Source organism: Barbus barbus (assembly GCF_936440315.1).
Source record: "Barbus barbus genome assembly, chromosome: 1".
Lineage (NCBI taxonomy): Eukaryota > Metazoa > Chordata > Actinopteri > Cypriniformes > Cyprinidae > Barbus > Barbus barbus.
The window spans coordinates 14,692,091-14,713,908 of record NC_136729.1 but is presented as its reverse complement, the minus strand read 5'-3'; the positions used below and the strand labels follow the sequence as shown (position 1 = coordinate 14,713,908).

Below are 21,818 nucleotides of genomic sequence, written 5' to 3'. Positions count from 1 at the left end.
TTTCTAGACCTGGAAAAAGTCAATGAAATGAATGAAATATTAAAATTCCATAGGAGTTATAATGAATCTACATTTCTGTAGTCTCTAAAGTATTTTGAGGTAGAAATTGTGATTAATATATAGTTAGAAAAATTTCTAATGCTTAAAGTCTTTGGATATTGTTGTGGACCCTGAGGGGTCTTGGAGTCAAAATGGTTGTGAACCAGTGCTGTAAATTGAAGATTTGATAAATGAACATTTGATGAGACTTTACAATATAATATACTACTGTACATTGCCATCTTTGACGTGTACAAGTCATTGGTAACTTCATTAAGAATCCTATACCTACAATTTTATGAATGCTATGAATTGAGACATACTGCTCTTTTTACATACTGTTTTTTTGCCTACTGTGTAGTAGGAAAGTAGGCATGTTCAGACACAGGGACTGTCACTTAAGCATATACATACTGCTTGACTGGGTAGAACAGTACCAAACCAGCATATTTCAAAAGTACTATATATACTGTACAGTATATGTGTTATATGTACTGGATTGTTAAGTCATGTATCAAATTTAACCTGCTTTAGAGACTAATTTAAACTTCTAGAACCTACAAATTCCTGAGGTTGTTTTGGATATTGTTTATATTTCTGAATGAACTGTCAGTCAAACCACATGGAATGTCTGGTCGGTATATTCTAAACCAAGCTTATGTTAAAAGTCTATTCAGCGCTCAATTATTACCAACTCTGGTTATTTTTCACCAGTAGTGCACATGAGCCCTTTCAGACCCAAAGTTAACACCACTAGTGCCCTACAGTAACCTTTACCTCAGGAATTGAGAATGTTTGCAGCCATTTTTACAGGTTTTGCATGAATTAATTTTTGGAGGAGCAATGAAGTCCTAAAACCTTTGGGCAGAGTATAGAATAACTAAACACATACATATGGTGCACTCAAAGTGTCTGGGTGACCAGACGCACATGCACACGCTCATTACACATCATTTCAGAGGCAAAATGGAAAATTATTTCCTTACAAGCACTCAGATTAACACAAATTTACTCACAAGTACTCAGATTAACACAAATTTGCACACAAACACCTAAGGTGCACACACATGGTAGCTAACATGGAAACATGGCTGTACACGGCGTCCTTAGGCTCCGCTTTAATAGCTCTGTCAGACAAAGAGAGGAGACATGTGGCAGTACTATGAAAAGCACCATTCAGGGCCAGTTAGACTGCCACACAGCCAGGCCAACTCAGCTTAAGTGATTCTGAAGGCAACTTCACAATACTTTGCAAATCCGTGCTGCACACCCAGTCCCATTTACCCCGTGTGCCGCATTTGGGTAGACCCACAGGCTGGACTAGGGTACTGTCCCCTAAAAACATGTAACTTCATGTTACCTTCACCTTCTGCTCATCTGAGTTGAGTCATTCATTTCTCTCCTTTATTTTATTGGCTTGAGAAAGTTCCTGTGTAAATCTGAGTTTACAAAATCTCTGACCTGAATACCAAAATGACTCTAGAGCTTTCAAGTTACAGCCAGTAGTCTAAATGTGTTATGTCTTTAATAAATGATTGGATTTACTGTTTTTAAACCTTTATGACTGTAATTCCTCCAACAGTTGTGAGTTTTCGATTGGCGTCCACCAAACTTGGCAGTGCTATAACCTGTTCTGATTTCTGGTCACGCACATGTACTGCCACATCTCTCCTGTAAGTGCTTGACTCTTAAAGCAATTACTTTTCAGGAAAAAAAAGCTACTCGTTTTGTCTGTTGTGACATTGTTTTACAGAGTTTCATTTATTTCTGTGTAATTCTGAAGCTTTGTATTGTGACACTTCATCTCACTTGAAGTCATTTTTTAAATAGGTTTGTTTATTTGTAGCTTTGAATAATACCATCTTTTGAGTTATTAAATATAAAGTACACTACTAATTAAAAGTTTGGGATCAGTACAATTTTTTAAAAAGAAATTAATTTTATTCAGCAAGAACTTTAAAGTTGATTAAAAGTGATAGTATTTCAAATTGAAAGCTTACCATTTCAAATTAATGCTGTCTTTCTGTCCATCTAAAAAAATAAAGAAAAAATTCCTTAAAAAAATATATTACTGTTTCCACAATATTAAACCTCACAGCTGTTTTCAACATTGATAATAAGAAGAAATATTGCTTGAACACCAAATCAACATATTGGAATGATTTCTGATTTCATGTGACACTGAAGATTGGAGTAATGGTTGCTGAAAACTCAGCTTTGCTATCAGAGATATACATTTTAAAATATGTTTAAATAGAAAAGCTATTTGAAATTGTAATAATATTTCACAATATTACAGTTTTGCTCTATTTTTGATCAAATAAATGCAGCCTTGGTGAGCATGAGAGACTTTCAAAATCATGAAAAAAACTTACTGACTCCAGACTTTTCAACTGTAATGTCTGCTTTTATTTTTTCATATGTATAACTTTTTTTTCTAATGTATTCCTGTTATTTTGAATTATGAAAAACTTATGAAAGACTTCAAATTTAGTCTTGATAAAAAAAAAAAACGGGGGGGGGGGGGCTTTTCAAAGCAAACTAGATTCAGACTCATGTCATCCACAAATAACTCACTGTAACTCAATCTGTCAGAGATGTGTTCTATAAGCTCAAATATCAGTTTTAGATACAATTTATTTTCATGTATGTTCATGTCTTTTTCCTATGTGGAGTTAACTATGCCACACACATGTATATAGTTTGTTGGGCTGTGACCGTAAACAGGATATTGCACTCACAGACATAAAAACACACAGTCTTGTAGAGCAGTGTCGTGTGACACACTCTGACACGAGCACACACACATTCCTTGGCATGACAGTGGCATGTGGGCCACTTAAACAACACTGTCGGCCCCCTGCCTGGCCACCAAAACGCACGAGACACCACCACACTCACTAACCACTAAGATGGGGAAAAAACCCCCAGCTGAGCCCGGCATTGCTCCATCACTACTGTTTTTCCTACTTTCCTACATTGTAAAAGTTGTAAGAACGATGGAAGCAAAACTTGAAGTCTCTCCTCTGGGTGACTTGAACCTGGCCTTCTGGAAGAGAGAGAGCAGTGTGTGTGGGTCCAGCCAGCGGAGGGTTCTCGGCTCTCTCAAACACACTGTGTTTTATGCCATGGTGGCTTAGTCTGTCTTTCATCCATCTGTCAAACACACGCATGTATTTGCACAATACTCACATCATAATCAGATTATGCTTTTGTTTCTCGTTTTGAAACAGTGTCACATGCAGAGGGGGATTTATATTAATAACACTCTTTTGTCTTTCGGTTGGATGGGAATGTGGTGCTGGCTGAGGAGGGAACTGCCTGATTTGTACCTTTTCGAAAAATTCCCACACTTTCCACATGGAGTGAGTGAGCGTTGGCGAGGTTTATTGTATCAGTAGCGATTAGCACATCAAATTGCAGCAGAACATCAGCTCTCCTGAATCATACCCGTGAAAGTACCAGGAAAATGACAATTTGAAAGCGTTCCTTCTAGTTTCTGTTGATATGCTTACGCTTACGGGCATTACAGCAGAGGGATGATTTATCAGTCACTTATGGAAAAGATTAAGTTATGGAAAGGGTTGTTTCCACTGGTTGTTTGGTCGTTGGATGGTGTCACTGTCACTCATGCATGAGTCTGCTTAAAATGTTTTGACACTTGAGTGTATTTTCTCTTGACTTTTTTCCTTTCTTCGCTTTTCCTAACCTTGTCTTGTTGTTTATGTTGAATTTGTCGGACATGCTTTAGTTGGGGCGATGGGTAAGTGGAGGCTTTTATTGCTTTCAGACTAGATGTTCTTGTTCATGAAATGATTTATTTAATTAAGCAATAAAAGAGTCTAATGAATGAGGGATGTGGTGTCACACACACACGTTGCGTACTGATCTTCCTTGCTTTTAATGTTTCTTTCCGTCCTCTCGTTTTCTTGCTCTGTGTCTGCAGCAGGATGAATTTATGGACTGGTGGAGCAAGTTTTATGCCTCCACGGGTGAGAGAAACAAGTGTGGCAGTTATCTGGAGAAGGGCTTCGATACGCTGCAGGTAAGGCATTGCACTAATGTTGTCCCTCATGTTGTTCCAAATTTTTTATAACTGACTGTCTTTCATACAAACTGTACATAAGCACAAAATATATTTTGAGGAACTGTTTTTGTCCATACAATTAAAATCAGTGGGGTAAAGGGCTTTTCACATGGCACTTAAAGGGATAGTTTTCACAAAAATGAAAATTCTGTCATTAATTACGCACCCTCATGTCATTTTAAACCCGTAAGACCTTCATTTATCTTCGGAACGCAAATTCAGATATTTTTAATGAAATCCGAGAGCTCTCTGACCCTCCATAGACAGCAACGCAATTAACACGTTCAAGGTCCAGAAACATAGTAAGGACATCGATAAAATAGTCTATGCGACATCAGTGGTTCAACCGTCATGTTATGAAGCTACAAGAATACTTTTTGTGTGCAAAAAAATAAATAAAAATAACGACTTTATTTCACAATTTCTTCTCTTCCATGTCAGTCTTCACCGTGCTTTAATGAGAGTACCACGACGCATACATGTGATGCTGCTGACGCAGGAGCCGGCGTTCTGACATAGAAAGCAAAGGAATGCACATGCATGCGTTGTGGTACTGTTGTGAATGCGCGTCGAAGTCTGACATGAACGAGAAGAAATTGTTGAATAAAGTTGTTATTTTGAACAGGTCAAGTTACATTGCTGTCTACGTAGGGTCAGAAAGCTCTCGGATTTCATCAAAAATATCTTAATTTGTGTTCTGAAGATAAACAAAGATCTGACAGGTTTGGGACGACATGAGGGTGAGTAATTAATGACAGAATTTTCTTTTTTTGGTGAACTATCCCTTTAACTTTTAACCCCCCGGTTAAGGAATTTTTCACTCTTTTAGCCAATAAACAGCATTAACAATGCTTTTTACCCAAGGTTATGAAACACTGTCCCAGAGAAGGGTTAGCTTTTGTGGTATTAACCCCACATAGCAGGGCCAAATTTGTGCAGTGTGAAACAATGTGTTGGTAGGATGTAATGGCTAGATGCTTACTAACAGAGACCCAATCAAGTATTTACATTCTTTGGACAGTCACTGAAATCAGCATTTGACAGAAAACACGAGAACTGGAAGAAGAAACTGTTTTATTCTTACTTGTATAGGCCGAAAGCTCCATTAGTGAAAAATTTGATCGTACAGGGCAAGGATGTGTGGTGGCAATGGGTTGCATTCGTCCAATCAATGACACTGACAGCCATTTGACCAGGCATTTTTCAAAACATTTTTCTTATTTTGTGTTCATACTGGTTTGGGAGGACAGGACGTTTTGGGGAGAAGAACCCAGTACATGGTTTCTTACAGAACTAGAGAATAAAAAGTTCTCTGTGAAATGTGAAGGAATAATTAACCAAAAATTAACATTTTGTCATTGTTTATTCATCCTCATGTCTCCCCAAAGGCACATCTACCTCAATCCCAGCGGTATGAAATCTGTACATGGAGATTAACAGCAAAAGTTCATCGTAACTATAGTGACATTATCAGTGCCCAAAGAAAACCAAACATAGTGATGCCAGAACTTCAAAGTCCTGTGGTCTCTCTCGGGAGTGCGCATGCCTACTTTCAAATGCTCACTCACTCCGACTCCAGTCTACTCCAGCCCACTTCCCACAAGCTTATCCATTTATAATAGAGCCCGTGGCTGCCAGATTTCCAACTTTTCCGATGAATTCATGTCGGGGTTGCCGCAGGGGAATAACCAAGTGCAGACAAGGGCTCCGTTACTGACGTCATCGGCCCGCTTTCCCCCCCAGCCCACACCTCCCTATCATCCCTCGATCTCTGGCCGGTTTGTCGGCGATCTCCCCTGTCACCACATTCTCTCTCTACTTGCCTTAGCCACTATTTCCAACCTTTACGATCTAAACGTGTCCGTTAGTCATCTGGCAGGGGCTTGTGTCTCAGGGCTACCTGCGATGCCCGGGGTTCGATTGTTGGCTGCCACCGTGTGAGAGCGTCCCACGCACCGGGAGGAGCAGCAGACAGAAACACTTTCCCTAAAACTGCTGAGATAAGCTGTTATTTTGGGCTAATGGTGCCTGAGGGAGAGATTGAAGGCAGGGAAAGAGCAAAAGAGACTGGGAGAGGGTTTCATGTGATGTGTGCCGTGTCACACGTTCAGGGACCAGGCCTTAGTGAGTCAACTAGAAAAACAGAGCGACTTGCTTACGGGGATTCCTTCATACTTTTGTCACTAAGTTGTCTCCTGGGTGGCCACTTGGTTGGAGAGTTGTGCGCTGCTAGTTAAAAGTTGTGTAATGTCACAGCGAAGCATATTTTCCTCAGGCACACATCATTTTTGCACATTTTTATTGCCGTTTTTAAACATTCTCATAATCAGGAATTTCCAAATCTTTTTGCATTAATGATGCTTTTGAGGTTGTTCAACTTGCGCCTGAAATGTTAAACCCACAATTAAAGATCTCAGAGTCCAAGATTCTTAAAGAAAACTGCTTTGGCAAGACAAACAATGGATGTCTTGTCCATAGTATGTGTTCTCTCAGCCCTTTCTGTTGATTAAGACACATTTTTAAAGAACTAGATCTGCATGCAAATCATATATCACGAAATACACACTCTTGTGCTTCCTTTCTCAGGTGTATGACAGGGAACTGGAGAAGGCTGAAGGCTTTGAGCATTTGGCTGATTTCTGTCAAACGTTTAAACTTCACCGTGGAAGAGTCCAGAACGAGAGTGAAGACCCTTCTGTTGTTGGAGAGTTCAAGGTAGGGTCACTCATAACCTCTCAGCTACTATCGACTGCTATCACATGTGCTCTCATTCAGTCTCCAAGAGGAAAAACATTCAGGTAGTGCCAGATGAAGCAATGGATGGGTGTCGTTGCTTATTAGCTAAGCTAATGAAAAGTCATTTGAATTGCGCCTTCTATTTAAACTGATCACATGCTTGCCTCTGGCAGGTTCAGTCTGTACTTTGTCAAATTTACCATTCAACAATTTGTTAATTTAGAGCACTCTGCAACAGATCCAGAGTCTTATGCCATTCTTTTGTGAACTGTCTAGAACTTTAAAAATGTGCCCCCTTGCTTCCTTTACAGACACTGTCTCTTAAAAATAGAGTTTCTTTAATGTTACTCTAAGCCTCTTACCAAGAACCATGTTATAGGGTTGTTGAGGTTGCTAATACGGTAATATTGGAGATTAAAAAGTTCTTGAAGATACATTGTGGTTCCTTTTAAATCTTTGTATGAGTTCCTGGGTAGGTTAGCAATGAAGCTGAATATTTCTGGTAAATTTTAGGAAACTTTCCAGAAATGTTTGGAAAGTTTCTGAAAATTTACAAGAAAATGTCCACCCCTTTGCAACCATATATCTATGTTCCTTAAAGGTGCACTAGGCGTTCTTTGCCAAACAATATTGATATTTGAAAGCACCAAAACAAACACGCCCATACCCCAACAGGACCTCGCCCCTATTTTGATATCTCCGCCCCCCACATATACGTACACACCCCTGGCATAACGACGATCGCGGAAACAAGCGAAGATGACACACAAGCATATTCAAACAAAAGCTAACACAGATAAGTTGTGTGAAACAATACAAAATCAACGTTACTCACCTATCAAAAAAGACAAACAAACCGCAACCTCGGCATACGATTCGAGCTCTTTCCGCTCCTTGAGTTCTCTCCACTGCTGGAAAGCTGCATTGATATTTACGCGGGTCCTACCTCTTGCCTGATCGTAACCCTTCTTATTAAAGTCTTTTTTTTATTTTCCAGTTTTCTCTATCTATAGTCGATCTGCTAATATCCGTCCTGTACAGTCAAATTGAGCGCTCTCTCCTCGCTATCATTACAAGACACGCCCCCTTACTGCTGACTGGCTGCAAGTGTGTTTTGGGACATGGTCCAACACTGCGGTCAAGATCTTTTAAAAGTTAAAAAAAAAATTCTTAGCGCACCTTTAAAACACCAGTACATTGATGGTTTTGAAAGAATTAAGGAATAAAAGGTTTTTATGGAACTTAAAGTTTTTAAAAGTATCATTTAAAAAAAAAGAAGAAAGAAAATTCACACAAAAATGAAAACTGTCATCATTTTGTCAACATTTTACCATTATTATCTTCTGTGGAACACATATGATGTTTTGCAGTATTTCAGAGCAATGTTGTTTTAGTATTGGTTATATGCTATTGTAGTATTTAGGGATATTTTGAATAGTTTTTATGTATGTATTTTTTAATTTACTTGATATTGATTGATTTATTTTAAGTTTTAGTAAATTTATGTCATTCGGTGTTTAGATAATGAAAGTATGACAGTAATATAATTTAAAAATACCCTCCTGTGGCATCTGGCATATGGCTGTAAAACCCATTTCGGTTCTAATTGGAACCTTTTAATTTAAAGAGTCTAGATGCTTTTTCCTGGCTTATTTGGATTACAACTGGTTTAGTTCTAGTAGGATTTGAGGGAAATACATTTGAGGGATTTAAATGTAATTTGAGGTTTGTCTGGAGGCCCCAGACAGCAGGTCTCCAGAAAAAAGTAAAGCTAAATTGCACCATGAGTTACACTGACTCCTGTCCTCCTTCAGGGCTCATTTAAGATCTATCCATTGCCTGACGATCCCTCGATGCCCGTACCCCCACACCAGTTCCGCAAACTCCCCCCGAACGGTTTAGAGGAGTGCCTGGTACGCGTCTACATCATCCAGGCCTATGGCTTACAGCCCAAAGATGCCAATGGCAAGGTAGGTACGACACAACCAAAACAAGGCACAAAAGGAAAGGAACACGCTTTTCAGTGATCTTGTACATGGCTCAGGGTTGAAAGAGGTTATTACAACAGCCCTTGTATTTTCACGAGACGCATTCACAAATCTCTAGTTTTTTTCATCAGCCAGACGAGTCCTTTGCAAAGTGCCAGAGTCATAAGAGAGCTGAGAAATTGCTTTATGAAAACATGGAGCCACCCTTTTACCCACAACCATAAACTCGCAATCGCTGTCCGAGACCCGGCCAACACGCCACCACCGCTGGCCCTGCGTCAGATGGGCTTTCCCTTCATTAGTTGCGAATATGCTAAGATGACGTCCTTTCATCACCTACTCAGGCCAGGAGTTATGATATGGAACATTTCACACATGTACTCGCTGCCTATGAAACACACACTGATCACAGAGATTTGATGCTTTTTTCCACCGAAAGAGCAAAGAGCGGTTGTTTTAAGTACAAAAAGAGGGTGTGCTGTTTTGGATATTGTCGCTTATAGCATATATGTGCGAGTGTGTGGCTATGTTAACACATACTAACAAGCACTGCTTTTTCTTTCGTAGTGTGACCCCTATGTTAAGATCACACTTGGCAAGAAATCAGTCGATGACCACGACAATTACATACCCTGTACTTTGGACCCTGTCTTTGGAAAGTAAGTTGTTTCTCTTTCTTTCTGTCCCTGAACAGATTCACACACACACACACACACACACACATGTTGGTTTTTGTGGTTTATGGGGACTCTCCATAGGCGTAATGGTTTTTATACTGAACAAACTGTGTGTGCTATTGCCCTACACCAACCCTACACCTAAACTTAGCCCTCACAGGAGACTTTGTGTATTTTTAGATTTTCAAAAAAACACCATTTAGTATGTTTTTTTAAGCCTTTTGAATTACGGGGACATAGGCAGTGTCCTCATAAACCACCTTCATATTGTAATACCTCTGTCATACCCATGTCATTATACAAATTTGTGTCCTCATAAACCACATAAACATGCACACACACGCACACGCACACGCACACGCACACGCACACGCACACACACACACACACACACACACACACACACACACACACAGATATAGAAACACGTCATTGCAAGGATCAATTATACCAGCAGGGGTCACCACACTCATAATAATGATGACGCCCCGGAGTCTTGATGTTGAATATGTGCAAGAAGGAAGTTTTGATCTGGTGACTAAATGATGACTGAATAGCAAGCGTGTGAATTACTGCTTTTGAAAACATTTAAGCCAAATCACTTCTGACCAAAGGAAGTATTCAGAGATTAAACTGTGTCTTTTGCTTCTCATTTAGGATGTTTGAGCTGACATGCTCTCTTCCCATTGAGAAAGACCTTAAGATCATGCTGTATGATTATGACATGGTCACTAAGGATGAGAAAATCGGAGAGACCATTATTGATTTGGAGAATCGCTTCTTGTCACGTCATGGTGCTCGCTGCGGTCTGCCACAGTCCTACTGTTTGTAAGAAATGCCTCTGTTTCTGATTGTAAGGTATTATTAGGAGTCATTATGAAAACTGTAAAACACAGGAAATTAATGTTCTAAAACATAACTTGATCCAATGTCATATTGTTATCCTCAAGATCTTCTAAAGACCAGCAGACCAGCATTTTTTTTAAAACTCCAGTGTCATATATTTCTGAAACACATCCCTGCTTCAAAAAAAACCAACAACTTCAAACAACCTGTGGTCGAGTGCTGGTCTTAGCTGGTTTAAGATGGTTTCGCTGGTCCCTAAGTTTTGATTAACTGTTGACAGTTTGATAACTGTGATAACACATTCTGCTTAGTTTTGCATTATACATGAACATTTTTGTCTGTGTGCCGGCTCTAGGTCTGGAGTTAACCAGTGGCGAGATCAGCTAAAACCATCCCAGATACTTCATTGTCTGTGCGAGAGGCAAAACTACAAACTGCCCGTCTACAAGCAGGATAGAATCTACTTCAGAGGACAGGAGTACACCGTTGCAGACCTTGGTCAGTGTCCTAAACACACACTCCAACTAGACCTAGTTTCCTACCACTGAATTTAATGTTCATGATATTTGATCATTAATTCTGCGATTGTCGTTACCGAGAGCGGCTTCTTACGTCGATGTGTACGTACGAATAAACAGAGGCATCGCGACCCATCAAACCCACGGGCTGGATGGCGGAAAAAGAAAGTGGAAGTCTTTTCTTTGGAGCTGCTGAAAGCATTAGTCACGAGTAAGAGCTAATCAAAGCAGCAGCCTGACTCCATCACATCTTCCGTCATTAAAAAAAGCGAGTTGTGCACAAGATCGGCTGCGGTTCTGTGAAAACACTGACAGAAAAAGAATAATGATATATGTCTCGGCTTGTGCCATACATCATATCTGTGTGTGTGGGATCACAGAGCTGTCGGGGAGGCCGCTTGGCTGTTCTTGCTCGGTGCTATGAGCGGAAAGAATGAGTTGTTCCTCTGTGCGAAGAAAAACAAGTGCGATATTGTAAAGACGAAGGACTTGTGTAAACATACAGCACCTCTGACATAGTCGTTCATTCACAGGAAATTTATCACTCCTTGCCACAACTACCTGACGTTCCCTCCTGTTTTAAAGTGTGCCCTGGGGAAGATAACGCTAACTAATGCTAGTTCACGTTAGGTGTGTATTATGTTGATCTTACTCGTGCGTAACCTCCATCAGATCCTCCCAGCACTTCTGGTTTGACCTCTAAGCCCTTCAAGTCCCACGGCCGCCTTTCAAGCAGTCAGATGTCACGCAAGGCCTGCAGAAAGCCAAGCTCTCCAGCCATTTTCCCTTCCATGATGCTTTGGGACGAGGTCAGCTTCAGATTTATGGCGAACTAGCATACAAGCGTGTTCAGCCAAGGTCAACAGTGCGGCGAGCTCCTCAGCCTCCTGCTTCTGTGTCTTACCGCGGAGGAATACTACATCTCTTTGTTTAGCCCTCGTAACCGCGCAACCCGCGCGTCAAAGCAGTTATCAGGTGGCCTTTTCAGGCATCCAACTTCATTGCAGAAATTGTCTTCCTCCACTTCAGTCTTTTTCCTCTTTTCTCCACACTCCAACCATGTTTCCCTCAGGGACGTGACACAGGGTTTCAAACCATAAACTCAACAGTGGGCGTTTATTTATTTTTTTCTTCCCTCGTTCTTTCTTTTTGCTTTTTGACAAGGGGAAACTCTCTTCTTAGAGCAACAGCAGTGAAATCAACGCATCATCTGAAGAACGGGGAAAGATAAACATTTCCGACTATTTAAGTGGAATGCTTCATGAATGTTGGCTTTTTTCTGCTCTCGGTTATGACTTAATAAAACTTGTTTCCCAAATGTTCTTCATATCAAATCAGAGGTTACATAGTGCTTCCATTTTTTTTTTGTTTGAACGGAAAATAACATTGTGAGGAATCTTCCTTATAACTGTTAAATGATTTTAAGCTGAAAAAACACAAAAGTTTGAAGTGCCTCAACATTTTGTGTCAATATGAATTTAAACTACAGTGAAGTTATTGTTGACTACATTTGGCCCTCAGATGAAGGGAAACATCTTAACCCTCACCTGGGACCAGTGATGGAGCGTCTAGCTCTGTTGGTGTTGAGGAGACAGGGTCTGGTGCCTGAACATGTAGAGACGCGACCCCTCTACAGTCCCCTACAGCCAGATATAGAACAGGTTACAAAGTCTCATATTCCTATTCCCAAAATATTTTTTTTTTATAATATTTTATATTTATCATTTACATGTATTTTATTTTTGTAGATTTTATGCAGAATTGCATATTTTATTCTATATTAATTTAAAATGTAATAGGTTATTTTATCTTATAGTAAATATGCAATGTATTGGTTTAAATCCTTTAATATTTAAAAAAATGTATACAATTTAATAATTTAAAAAAAAAATTTTTTAGCAGAGCCACGTTATATCATATAGCTTTCTCTATGCTGGTCTAATGTTTTACTTGATATGCTCTCTCATTCTTTACTGAGTAATTTCATTTATCAAAACCCAGGGGCGGTTGCAGATGTGGGTGGACATTTTCCCAAAATCTTTAGGCCCACTTGGACCTCCATTCAACATCACGCCACGCAAAGCTAAAAAGTACGAGCATTTCTTTGGTTTAGTATCTATCAATTTTGTTCTCAAAACACATCTAGAAGCATACCATGTCCATGTTTTCTTCTCCCATAGGTTCTTCCTGCGCTGTATTATATGGAACACAAGAGATGTTATCTTGGATGATGTCAGTGTTACTGGGGAGAAGATGAGTGACATTTATGTGAAAGGGTACATCTGGGTGTCATAAATGGGTTGTTGGGTTTGTGTGTATGAGCTCTGGTTAAATGAAGTTGTTCTTGTTTCCTATGTCACGGGCCTGTTGCTTGTCTGTTGCCACTGTGACCAATAGTAACAACGGCTTGCAAAAATTATCGATCAGTAGAAACAAACACACAGTTGCAAGGCAACCATAGACCCAAGCAGTAGGCCAATTACAGCTTAGCAGCATGGTCTTCTAATGCGTTGGAAATGATGTGCCGGGTAATTGTGAATGTTATTTTTTCAATCCTAGCTGGATGCATGGCCATGAAGAGAACAAGCAGAAAACAGACGTGCACTATCGATCACTGGGCGGCGAAGGCAACTTTAATTGGCGCTTCCTCTTCCCCTTCCACTATTTACCTGCAGAACAGCTCTGCACCATTGATAAGAAGGTGAGAAGTAATCTGCGCTTGTAAATTAAGTGGAAACAAACTGCATGCCAATTGAGAAAGACATGAAGGAAAACTCAAAATTAATAAACTCTGAGCTGTTGATAAGAAAGCAGGACATAATCTGTATTTGTGAGTTTAGTGGAAATATGTCAATTGTCAATTGAAAAAGACGTTAAAAGAAAACTCAAACCAGATTTGTTTAGTGGTTAGCTAGTGACGCTAGGCCTGTCGGCATTTATATCCGCACTCTGTGCTTAAGCTATGTTGATGAAACGAAAATCTCTGGCCTTGATTGAATCTGAATAGGTGATCCGCAGGTCATCCTGCGTGATTTGCAGAGGTTTAGTCTAACGCCCACATTTTGAAGGATATCACTGCAGTTGGCAGGTGTTTAATGCAATGTTACAAAGCCAGATATGTTGCAGGCTGCATCTGGAACGCTTCCACTTACCGAACATGGTACATGAACATCTTGTAACTGCGAGACAGTCCAGACTTCAAGCCAAGCAATCTCAGGAAAAACAGTTGTGATGGACACAACTTTAAGGCACTTAAAGTGAGGTTTTGGCAGGCAAGAGATCAGTTATGGTAAGATTGAAGATAGTGGTTCCACCCATTAAACTGAGAGCGGCCCCGCAACGGCTGTCAAAAGATAGATCCACTTTGGCTAAAGTTCGTTGGACGCAACACACAATAGAACCGATACATAGCGAAACGGATTCTCTTGCATGAAACGTGGCCCTCGGTGATAAATTAGAAGTGAGTTCTTGTTTGCAGTGTTTGTTTTGATGGAGCTGTATGCGGTTGTCAGGCAGGATGTGCAGACCGACGCGGCCTGTTTACCAGTGAACGGCAGCAGTGCAGCTATGTGAAGCGTGAGTCCATTATCCTCGTTGTGTTTGTCCGCACATCCATCACGGGTACAGTATGGTGGCAATGCTGTCACGCAGATGGAATTCTGTCTGGCGGTGGGGTGCAGATTCAGGTCTGTAGTGGGAGTCGCTAACACTGTTTTCTGACTGGGACGTTTCTGTAGCTCTTGGTGGCTCTCTCTCACTCTCTGTCTCTCGCCCTCTTTCTAATTCTGCTTCGCACATTCACGCTATCATTTCCTCACTGTCTTTCTCAGTCACTGTCTTGGTCTGTCGGTTTATTTCCGAGGTGGTGTAGCTCATTTGTGGTGCTGGGTACTAATAGGTTATTGGGTCAGATTTCACAAGCAAGGCACTTAGTAGTGATGCACGATACATTGATTATTGGATGATATTTGAGATCATTTAATTTATTTATATGTTGATATTGAACATTTAATTGTTAATGCTCATTTCCTCTTACGTTTAGATGACCTTAAGCTCACTTAATCCTTAATACATTAATAATTATAAAAAAAGTGTTAAATGTAAGATTTAGCAAATATCAAAAAGGAATATCCATTTTTCATACTGTATAAGTTATATTACCTAAGTTCACTTGTAGCATTTAAAATAGTTAATTTTAATATTTGTTTTATATTTAATTTTGTTTAGACAAAATCGTGTAGAATTTTAATGCCAGTTGTTTATCAGGTTACCTGTCAGTATTAATTTTGTTTTTTAAATCTGGAATCGCTCAATATTGGATATTTATTTGTACAAGCTCAAGATTTTACGCTCTAATAATTAAACACTGTTACATGTTACCTTCAGCAAATCTCAAAATGAATATAATATAATTTTTTCATAATGTGCATGATAGCGTTTTGTACATTTATTTAGACGTACTATTCTAAAAATATAAATAAAGATATTTTGAAAATATGCTTTCTTACCTACCGTATGTATGTATGTATGTATGTATATATATATTATCAACTCTAACATGAAAATAATTATTGGCTTGTCACTATCAGCCAGAATGGAAATATTGCACATCTCTACCACTTAATCACTTAAGTCTCTACCACTTAAAATAATATTTCGGGTTCAGTACAAGTTAGGCTCACTCAACAACATTTGCTGCATAATGTTGTTTGCAGCAGAAAATGCACTTTTCATGTTTACAGTTACAATGAAATAAACAGTTCAACGTACAAAAGTGAAATTACAAATCAGTAAGTAGTTCTTGTGTTAGTACCTCTCTCAATCTCACCATGTTTTTGTTTTTTTCGCTACAGGAAAATTTTTGGAGTCTGGATAAAGTTGAAACAAAACTTCCTCCTAAACTCACTATCCAGATCTGGGACAATGACAAGTTCTCTTTTGATGATTTCCTTGGTAAGACCAAAACCCTATAGTCGTCCCTCTTGCACGTTCACTCCTCAGCTCTCTTCCACAGCTTTGCCACCCTCAGCAAATTCAGTCGTGTTAACCTTGCAAAGCACCACAAAGCTGTTTTTCAATGATATTTCTCAGCCTTGACATGACAGAAGAAAAATGTTCTGTGGAACTGGACCACGCTGATAGGACCGCTGATATGTGTGGTTTATTGTCCTTAACTTATACCTCTGTCTATATGGATATGTGCGTACAGGGAGATGGTTACCAAAACCTCCTTAACGTTGTGTGAGGTTACCCACCGCACTGTTGTGTAGCGTGACCGTCAGCATAAATGCACTTAACAATCTTAACGCAAATACATCATTCAGACCACATGAGCGCTCTATAAAATCTTTATTGCTAATGTTATTATTATCAGATGAACCTAATTTCCAACATGTCAGCACAACTGGAAGAGAAATAAGTTATGATCCGACTCCTTAAAGACCTCTATGAAATACACTGATCTATGTACATTTGTAAAATAATTAGCATCAGACCACAATGGGAAAACCTCAAAGAAAACGACTGACTGCCAGCTACAAAGCCTGAAGGTCACAGACTTTTTTGACTGATATTATGGGAAATGACTGAGGAAAAACAAGATTAGGACAATTGCTTACTGTTGCTTCTTATATTTGTATTTCTTTTGCATACATAATCTACATTTACATACAGTGGTGTGAAAAAGTGTTTGCCCCCTTCCTGATTTTTTATTTTTTTGCATGTTTGTCACACTTTCATGTTTCAGATCATCAAACAAATTTCAATATTAATCAAAGATAACACAAGTAAACACAACATGCAGTTTATAAATGAAGTTTTTTTTTTATGAATGTAAAAAAAAAATCCAAACCCACATGGCCCTGTGTGAAAAAGTGTTTGCCCCCCTGTTAAAACATAACTGTGGTTTATCACACCTGAGTTCAGTTTCTCTAGCCACACCCAGGCCTGATTACTGCCACACCTGTTCGCAATCAAGAAATCACTTAAATAGGACCTGCCTGACAAAGTGAAGTAGACCAAAAAACCTTCCTCAAAAGCTACACAGCATGTTGAGATCCAAAGAAATTCAGGAACGAATGAGAAAGAAAGTAATTGAGATCTATCAGTCTGGAAAAGTTATCTTTGATTAATATTTAGATTTGTTTGATGATCTGAAACATTAAAGTGTGACAAACATGGAAGGGGGCCAACACTTTTTCACACCACTGTATATTTTTCTCTGCTAAATTTCTAGATATTCTCTTATATTTAATGTGCAGTCTTGTTTCTCTGCTGTAGTGCATTGTGTGTGACAAATAAAATGTTGAAATATTTGCTCAATATCTTCTCAATCTCTTTCTAAGGCTCTTTGGAAATGGATCTGAACCATATGCTGAGTCCAGCAAAGTCTCCAGAGAAGTGTGGTCTTGAGATGTTCTCTCAGTCCCAGGACAAACTGGTGTCTTTGTTTGAGCAGAAGACAGTAAAAGGCTGGTGGCCTTGCGTGTGTGACAGAGAAAATGAAAAGATACTTGCAGTAAGTGTTACACAAAGGGTTATTACTGTGTTGAGAAATTCAGTTCTTTCTTTCTTTCTTTCTTTTTACTTTTCTCCTTTCTCTTCCGTACTATGCCTTTTATGTTTCATAACTAAAATCAAATGGATGGTGTAATTTTGATTACACCCTCTCCTATCTATTTAGTTAGATATTTATGATACAGTACAACATACGCTATGTTTGGGAGGATAAATTTATCAGAATGGTACCACTTTACAATAAGATCCATTAGGTAATGTTAATTAATGAATTAACTAACATTAACTAACAATTAAAACAAAATATTAAATTAATATTTATTACATTATGCACTTTCCAATCACCAGCCTGTATGTCTCTTTTACATTACAATTAAATTTATGCATTTGGCAGATGCATTTATTCAAAGTGACTTACATGGCATTGCCGGTTTACAATTGACTGTTTCATGACATGCATTCCTTGGGAATCGAACCCATGACCTTAGTGTTGCTAGTGCCGTGCTTTACTTTTTGAGCTACTGGTAACTGAGCTGCTCTTCGTCACTCAGGGAAAAGTGGAAATGTCACTGGAAATCACCTCTGAGCAGGAGCAGGATGAGAGGCCTGCAGGACTCGGCAGAGATGAGCCCAACATGAATCCTCATCTAGATGAGCCGCAGTAAGTCAAGCGCACCCATCACAATCATTGCCCTCACCAAATAACAAAAAGTATTTAGTAGTATTATCCTTTTTCTGGCCCTTAGCTCAAGGTGAGAATTACAGAATTTAATATAAGGTTGCTAATATTCTTTCTGTCTCTCCAGGCGTCCTGAGACCTCATTCTTTTGGTTCTCATCCCCATATAAGACGTTTAAGTTCATTATGTGGAGGAGGTTTAAGTGGCTTATTCTGGGCTTCTTTGTACTGTTTTTCATTATTCTCTTCCTTGGAGTCTTTCTCTACGCCTTCCCTGTAAGTATCTGTGAGGATGTGTGTGATGGTAGTAATTGTGTCGATAAAAGAAGAGGATTAAAATTTAAACAGGGGTTTCTGTGATCATGAAGTGTTTGATCAGAGATGCGTGTCTCTGGTCGTAGTTCAGGAATGCAGCATGTGTTATTCAGAACTGCAGACACACTCATATAATATACAATCATTTCACACTGTTCTGTGTAACATACATTTGTTGAAATTACATATTTTTAACTATTAGCCATATATACAATGTTCAAAAAAATCCAACCGTATGTGTACATTATATTATATTATATTAATCAAAAGTTTGGAAAGACTTTGGGATTTTATTTATTTATTTTTAATTTTAAAAAATTATAATTATTCAGCAAGGATGCATTAAATTGATCAAAAGTGACAGTAAATATATTTATAATGTTACAAAAGATTTATATTTAAAGCAAGCGCTATTCATTTGAGCTTTCTATTTATAAAAATAATCCTGAAAAAATGTACACAGCTTCCAAATTTAAAAAAAAAAAAGTTTCTTGAGCAGCAAATCGGCATATTAAAATAATTTCTGAAAGGTCACGTGACACTAAATACTGGAGTAATGTTTGCTGAAAATTCAGCTTTACCATCACTGGAAAAAAACATATTAGGATATATTAAAATAATAAACAGTTGTTTTAAATTGTAGTATTTCACACTAAATACTGTATTATTGTGTTTTTGATCAAATGCAGCCTTGGTGAGCATAACAGACGTCCTTCAAAACATTAAAAAACTTACTGACCCCAAACTTTCTTTTATTAATTCTTTATAATATAAGTGAAGCATAAAGAAATCTATTTATTAAACAAATATATCCACTTAAAAATATTAATATATTATAAAACATGTTAGAATTTAGCATTATTATGATCATTTTTACAGAACTATGCTGCTATGAAGATGGTTGGACCCTTCAGTGGAGTGGGAAAGGGAACGCAGTGAGACTGCGATGAGAAAAAGGACATAAACCTTCACATCAATTACCAACCACACCAAAACCCCATCCACACATCTCCGTCCATCCCACTGGAGACATCTGTGTTGCTTGTGCACGTGTCCTCGTGTCTCACGAGCCAAGAGCAAACTGAAGGCAGGCTGAGAGTATTTGAAGTCTTTATATGTGCGTTAGCCTGTTCTAGTCCTATATGCATGAAAATTGCATAATGTCTGTGTGTGTTTGTACATGTATTACACCCCTCACTCGCTGCCCCGTATCTGACCCGGTCCTGAACTCTCTCAGTATTCTCTTTAACTCCCACTTACACTTTCATCTCTCTGACGGTTTAATCCTTTTTCATGTCTCCTGTAAAAATGGCTTCTTCCTTCATGCAGAGAGAGGGAGACCGAGCCGCGTCGCACCACCTCCCATCCATTCGTTCCTCTCCTTTCAACAGTGCTGGCTCTTTAGGTTAAACCCTGATTTGTACCGTTAGGCTGTAAGATCCAAGACAGGCCGGTTATTAGCTGAGCCCCCGCTGTCAGCAAGCTCACCTCTCTGATTACTATCACACTCTGTTATTTTGCTTTAGCAAAATCCCCACTAAATAGACTCGGGGTCAACTGTGGGCTGGCAACGTGTGTGAATGTCTATATGTGTGTGTGGAATGTGGTCTACGAACGAGAACGAGAGATAAAAGACTTGTTTATTTGTGCAAATGTTACACTCACACCCCGGTGCCTTTGTGCCTTTTTGCATTTGACTCTGTAAAGTATGAAAATGAACAGGCGCATCTGGAAGAAGTTGCCAGACTTCTAAACATGCCTGTGAAGGAGCTGTTACATGATAAAATACACAAATTACTTGTTTTCTCTCCATGACCAGGTCATGAGCTCCTCTTCTACCTAGTTCAGTGAGAAGAAACTATTGTGGAATCACATTTAGTGAAACTGGAATCTCAAAACTTCAACTCTTTGCATTACACATTACATTTATCTGATGGAGCTTCTCTACGAACAGGAAACGTCAAGAAATCTGGGTTAATCCGACCTAACCTGCTGGATTTCCGGAAGTGTTTACATTTTATGTTAAAAAATGAGGGCAAAAGTAGTGAAGGGATTAGATGTTTCCATAAAGTCACTGATTTGACAGTAAAAAGGATGCATTCCTATCTCTATTACAGAAAGAAAAATGAGCGATTACATTTTTTTTTTTCATTGTAGCTATTTTCTGAACATCTGTGCATGGTTCTACAATATCCCTGATTTATGAAAGGAAAGTGAATAAGATAAAACATAAACCAAAAAGCCTTGCCTAAGCGATCTCTTGACAAATATTGTACTGTATATAGCTGAATAACTGATTTATGCAAAACACAAATCCCTATGCTGAGCATCTATGAATTTTTGCAGTAGGTCTCTTAATTTGACAATCAAAATGGATATTTCTGTTATTGAACTTTTGAATGATTTAATGATGCACGTTGTCTAATTGCCTTAAAGCTCCTGCTGTCATCTCTGATGTTTAATTGTGTTAAATCGACTGTATTTGTATCTCACTGTGTAATATGCCGTGGTCAAATATATACCTATATATATATATATATACCATTTTGTATATTTTTATCTGTTCATTTTGAGTCAGATGTAATTTGAAGTCTCTTCTACAGAATTGTTGCTTTTATTTGAATTTTTTTTCACCAGATCTGCAGACCACCTTATGTGCAGATTTAACCTTTAAAGCCAAATCACAACAGACTGGTCAGGGTGTTTGACTTTAGAGCAAATTAGAAACACTCCAGCACCCAGCCATGGTTTCGAGGAGCCAAGGGCAACTTACTCTTGCTTTTCTACCAGCTGTTCTGTAAAGTGAGTGATTTAAATATGATACAGTATATTTCTGATACAATGTTCTTCTGAGCTCACTTTTCGTTTGGTGTAGGGTACTCTTGCAGTACATGGGTCTTGTTAACTCTTAACAATGTAAGGAGGAAATGTTAAATGTTATAACGTTGTAAATCTGGTGAGTATGACACCTTTTTGAAGTCTCACACACTCTCATTCATTGTAACAAGGTTTCAAAATATAGAAATGGCCATATCATAGTATCCAGTGAAAGTTATAACAGAGTGATAGATTTGGCACCCAGTGAAACCACATCCTCACTGTACCTCTGTGTATTGCTCCAGCCCAACCTGAATGGGACCATGGACACCAGTTCATGTGTGTGTATATGAAAGGAGTGACTTGAAGTTTGGAAGTCAGTAAGATTTTTTTGTTAACATTTTTTTGTTTATTTTAAGTTGTCCTTGTTACACATGTTACTATTATAGTAACAAATTAATTATGCATAATTACATGCAAGTAACCCTAAGACAAAACCTAATCCTAACCCTATAGTATGTACATGTAGTTAATTAATATTACTCAGTACTTAAATGTATAATTACACTGACACTTTTTTATATATAAAATGAATACTTTT

At 38.6% G+C, this 21,818-nt stretch overlaps 1 protein-coding gene across 11 annotated transcripts in view; it reads left to right on the top strand.

The window, feature by feature from the left end:
* LOC306872776 (dysferlin-like) overlaps positions 1-20,996 on the top strand; it is a 77,565-nt gene extending 56,569 nt beyond the window's left edge. For 4 of the 11 annotated variants that reach the window (XM_079421561.1, XM_079421560.1, XM_079421563.1 and 1 more), the window contains 14 exons: positions 3,986-4,084; positions 6,713-6,841; positions 8,677-8,832; positions 9,418-9,509; positions 10,185-10,355; positions 10,729-10,871; positions 12,413-12,552; positions 12,893-12,981; positions 13,072-13,167; positions 13,451-13,592; positions 15,745-15,844; positions 17,236-17,408; positions 17,959-18,068; positions 18,214-20,996. In XM_079421561.1, coding sequence (XP_079277687.1) covers positions 3,986-4,084; positions 6,713-6,841; positions 8,677-8,832; positions 9,418-9,509; positions 10,185-10,355; positions 10,729-10,871; positions 12,413-12,552; positions 12,893-12,981; positions 13,072-13,167; positions 13,451-13,592; positions 15,745-15,844; positions 17,236-17,408; positions 17,959-18,068; positions 18,214-18,445 — 1,872 coding nt within the window. In that variant the 3' untranslated portion in view covers positions 18,446-20,996. The remainder of the gene's footprint in view (positions 1-3,985; positions 4,085-6,712; positions 6,842-8,676; positions 8,833-9,417; positions 9,510-10,184; positions 10,356-10,728; positions 10,872-12,412; positions 12,553-12,892; positions 12,982-13,071; positions 13,168-13,450; positions 13,593-15,744; positions 15,845-17,235; positions 17,409-17,958; positions 18,069-18,213) is intronic. The other 7 variants (XM_079421566.1, XM_079421564.1, XM_079421562.1 and 4 more) reach the window with 3 other exon arrangements.
* The last annotated feature ends 822 nt before the right edge of the window (positions 20,997-21,818 follow it).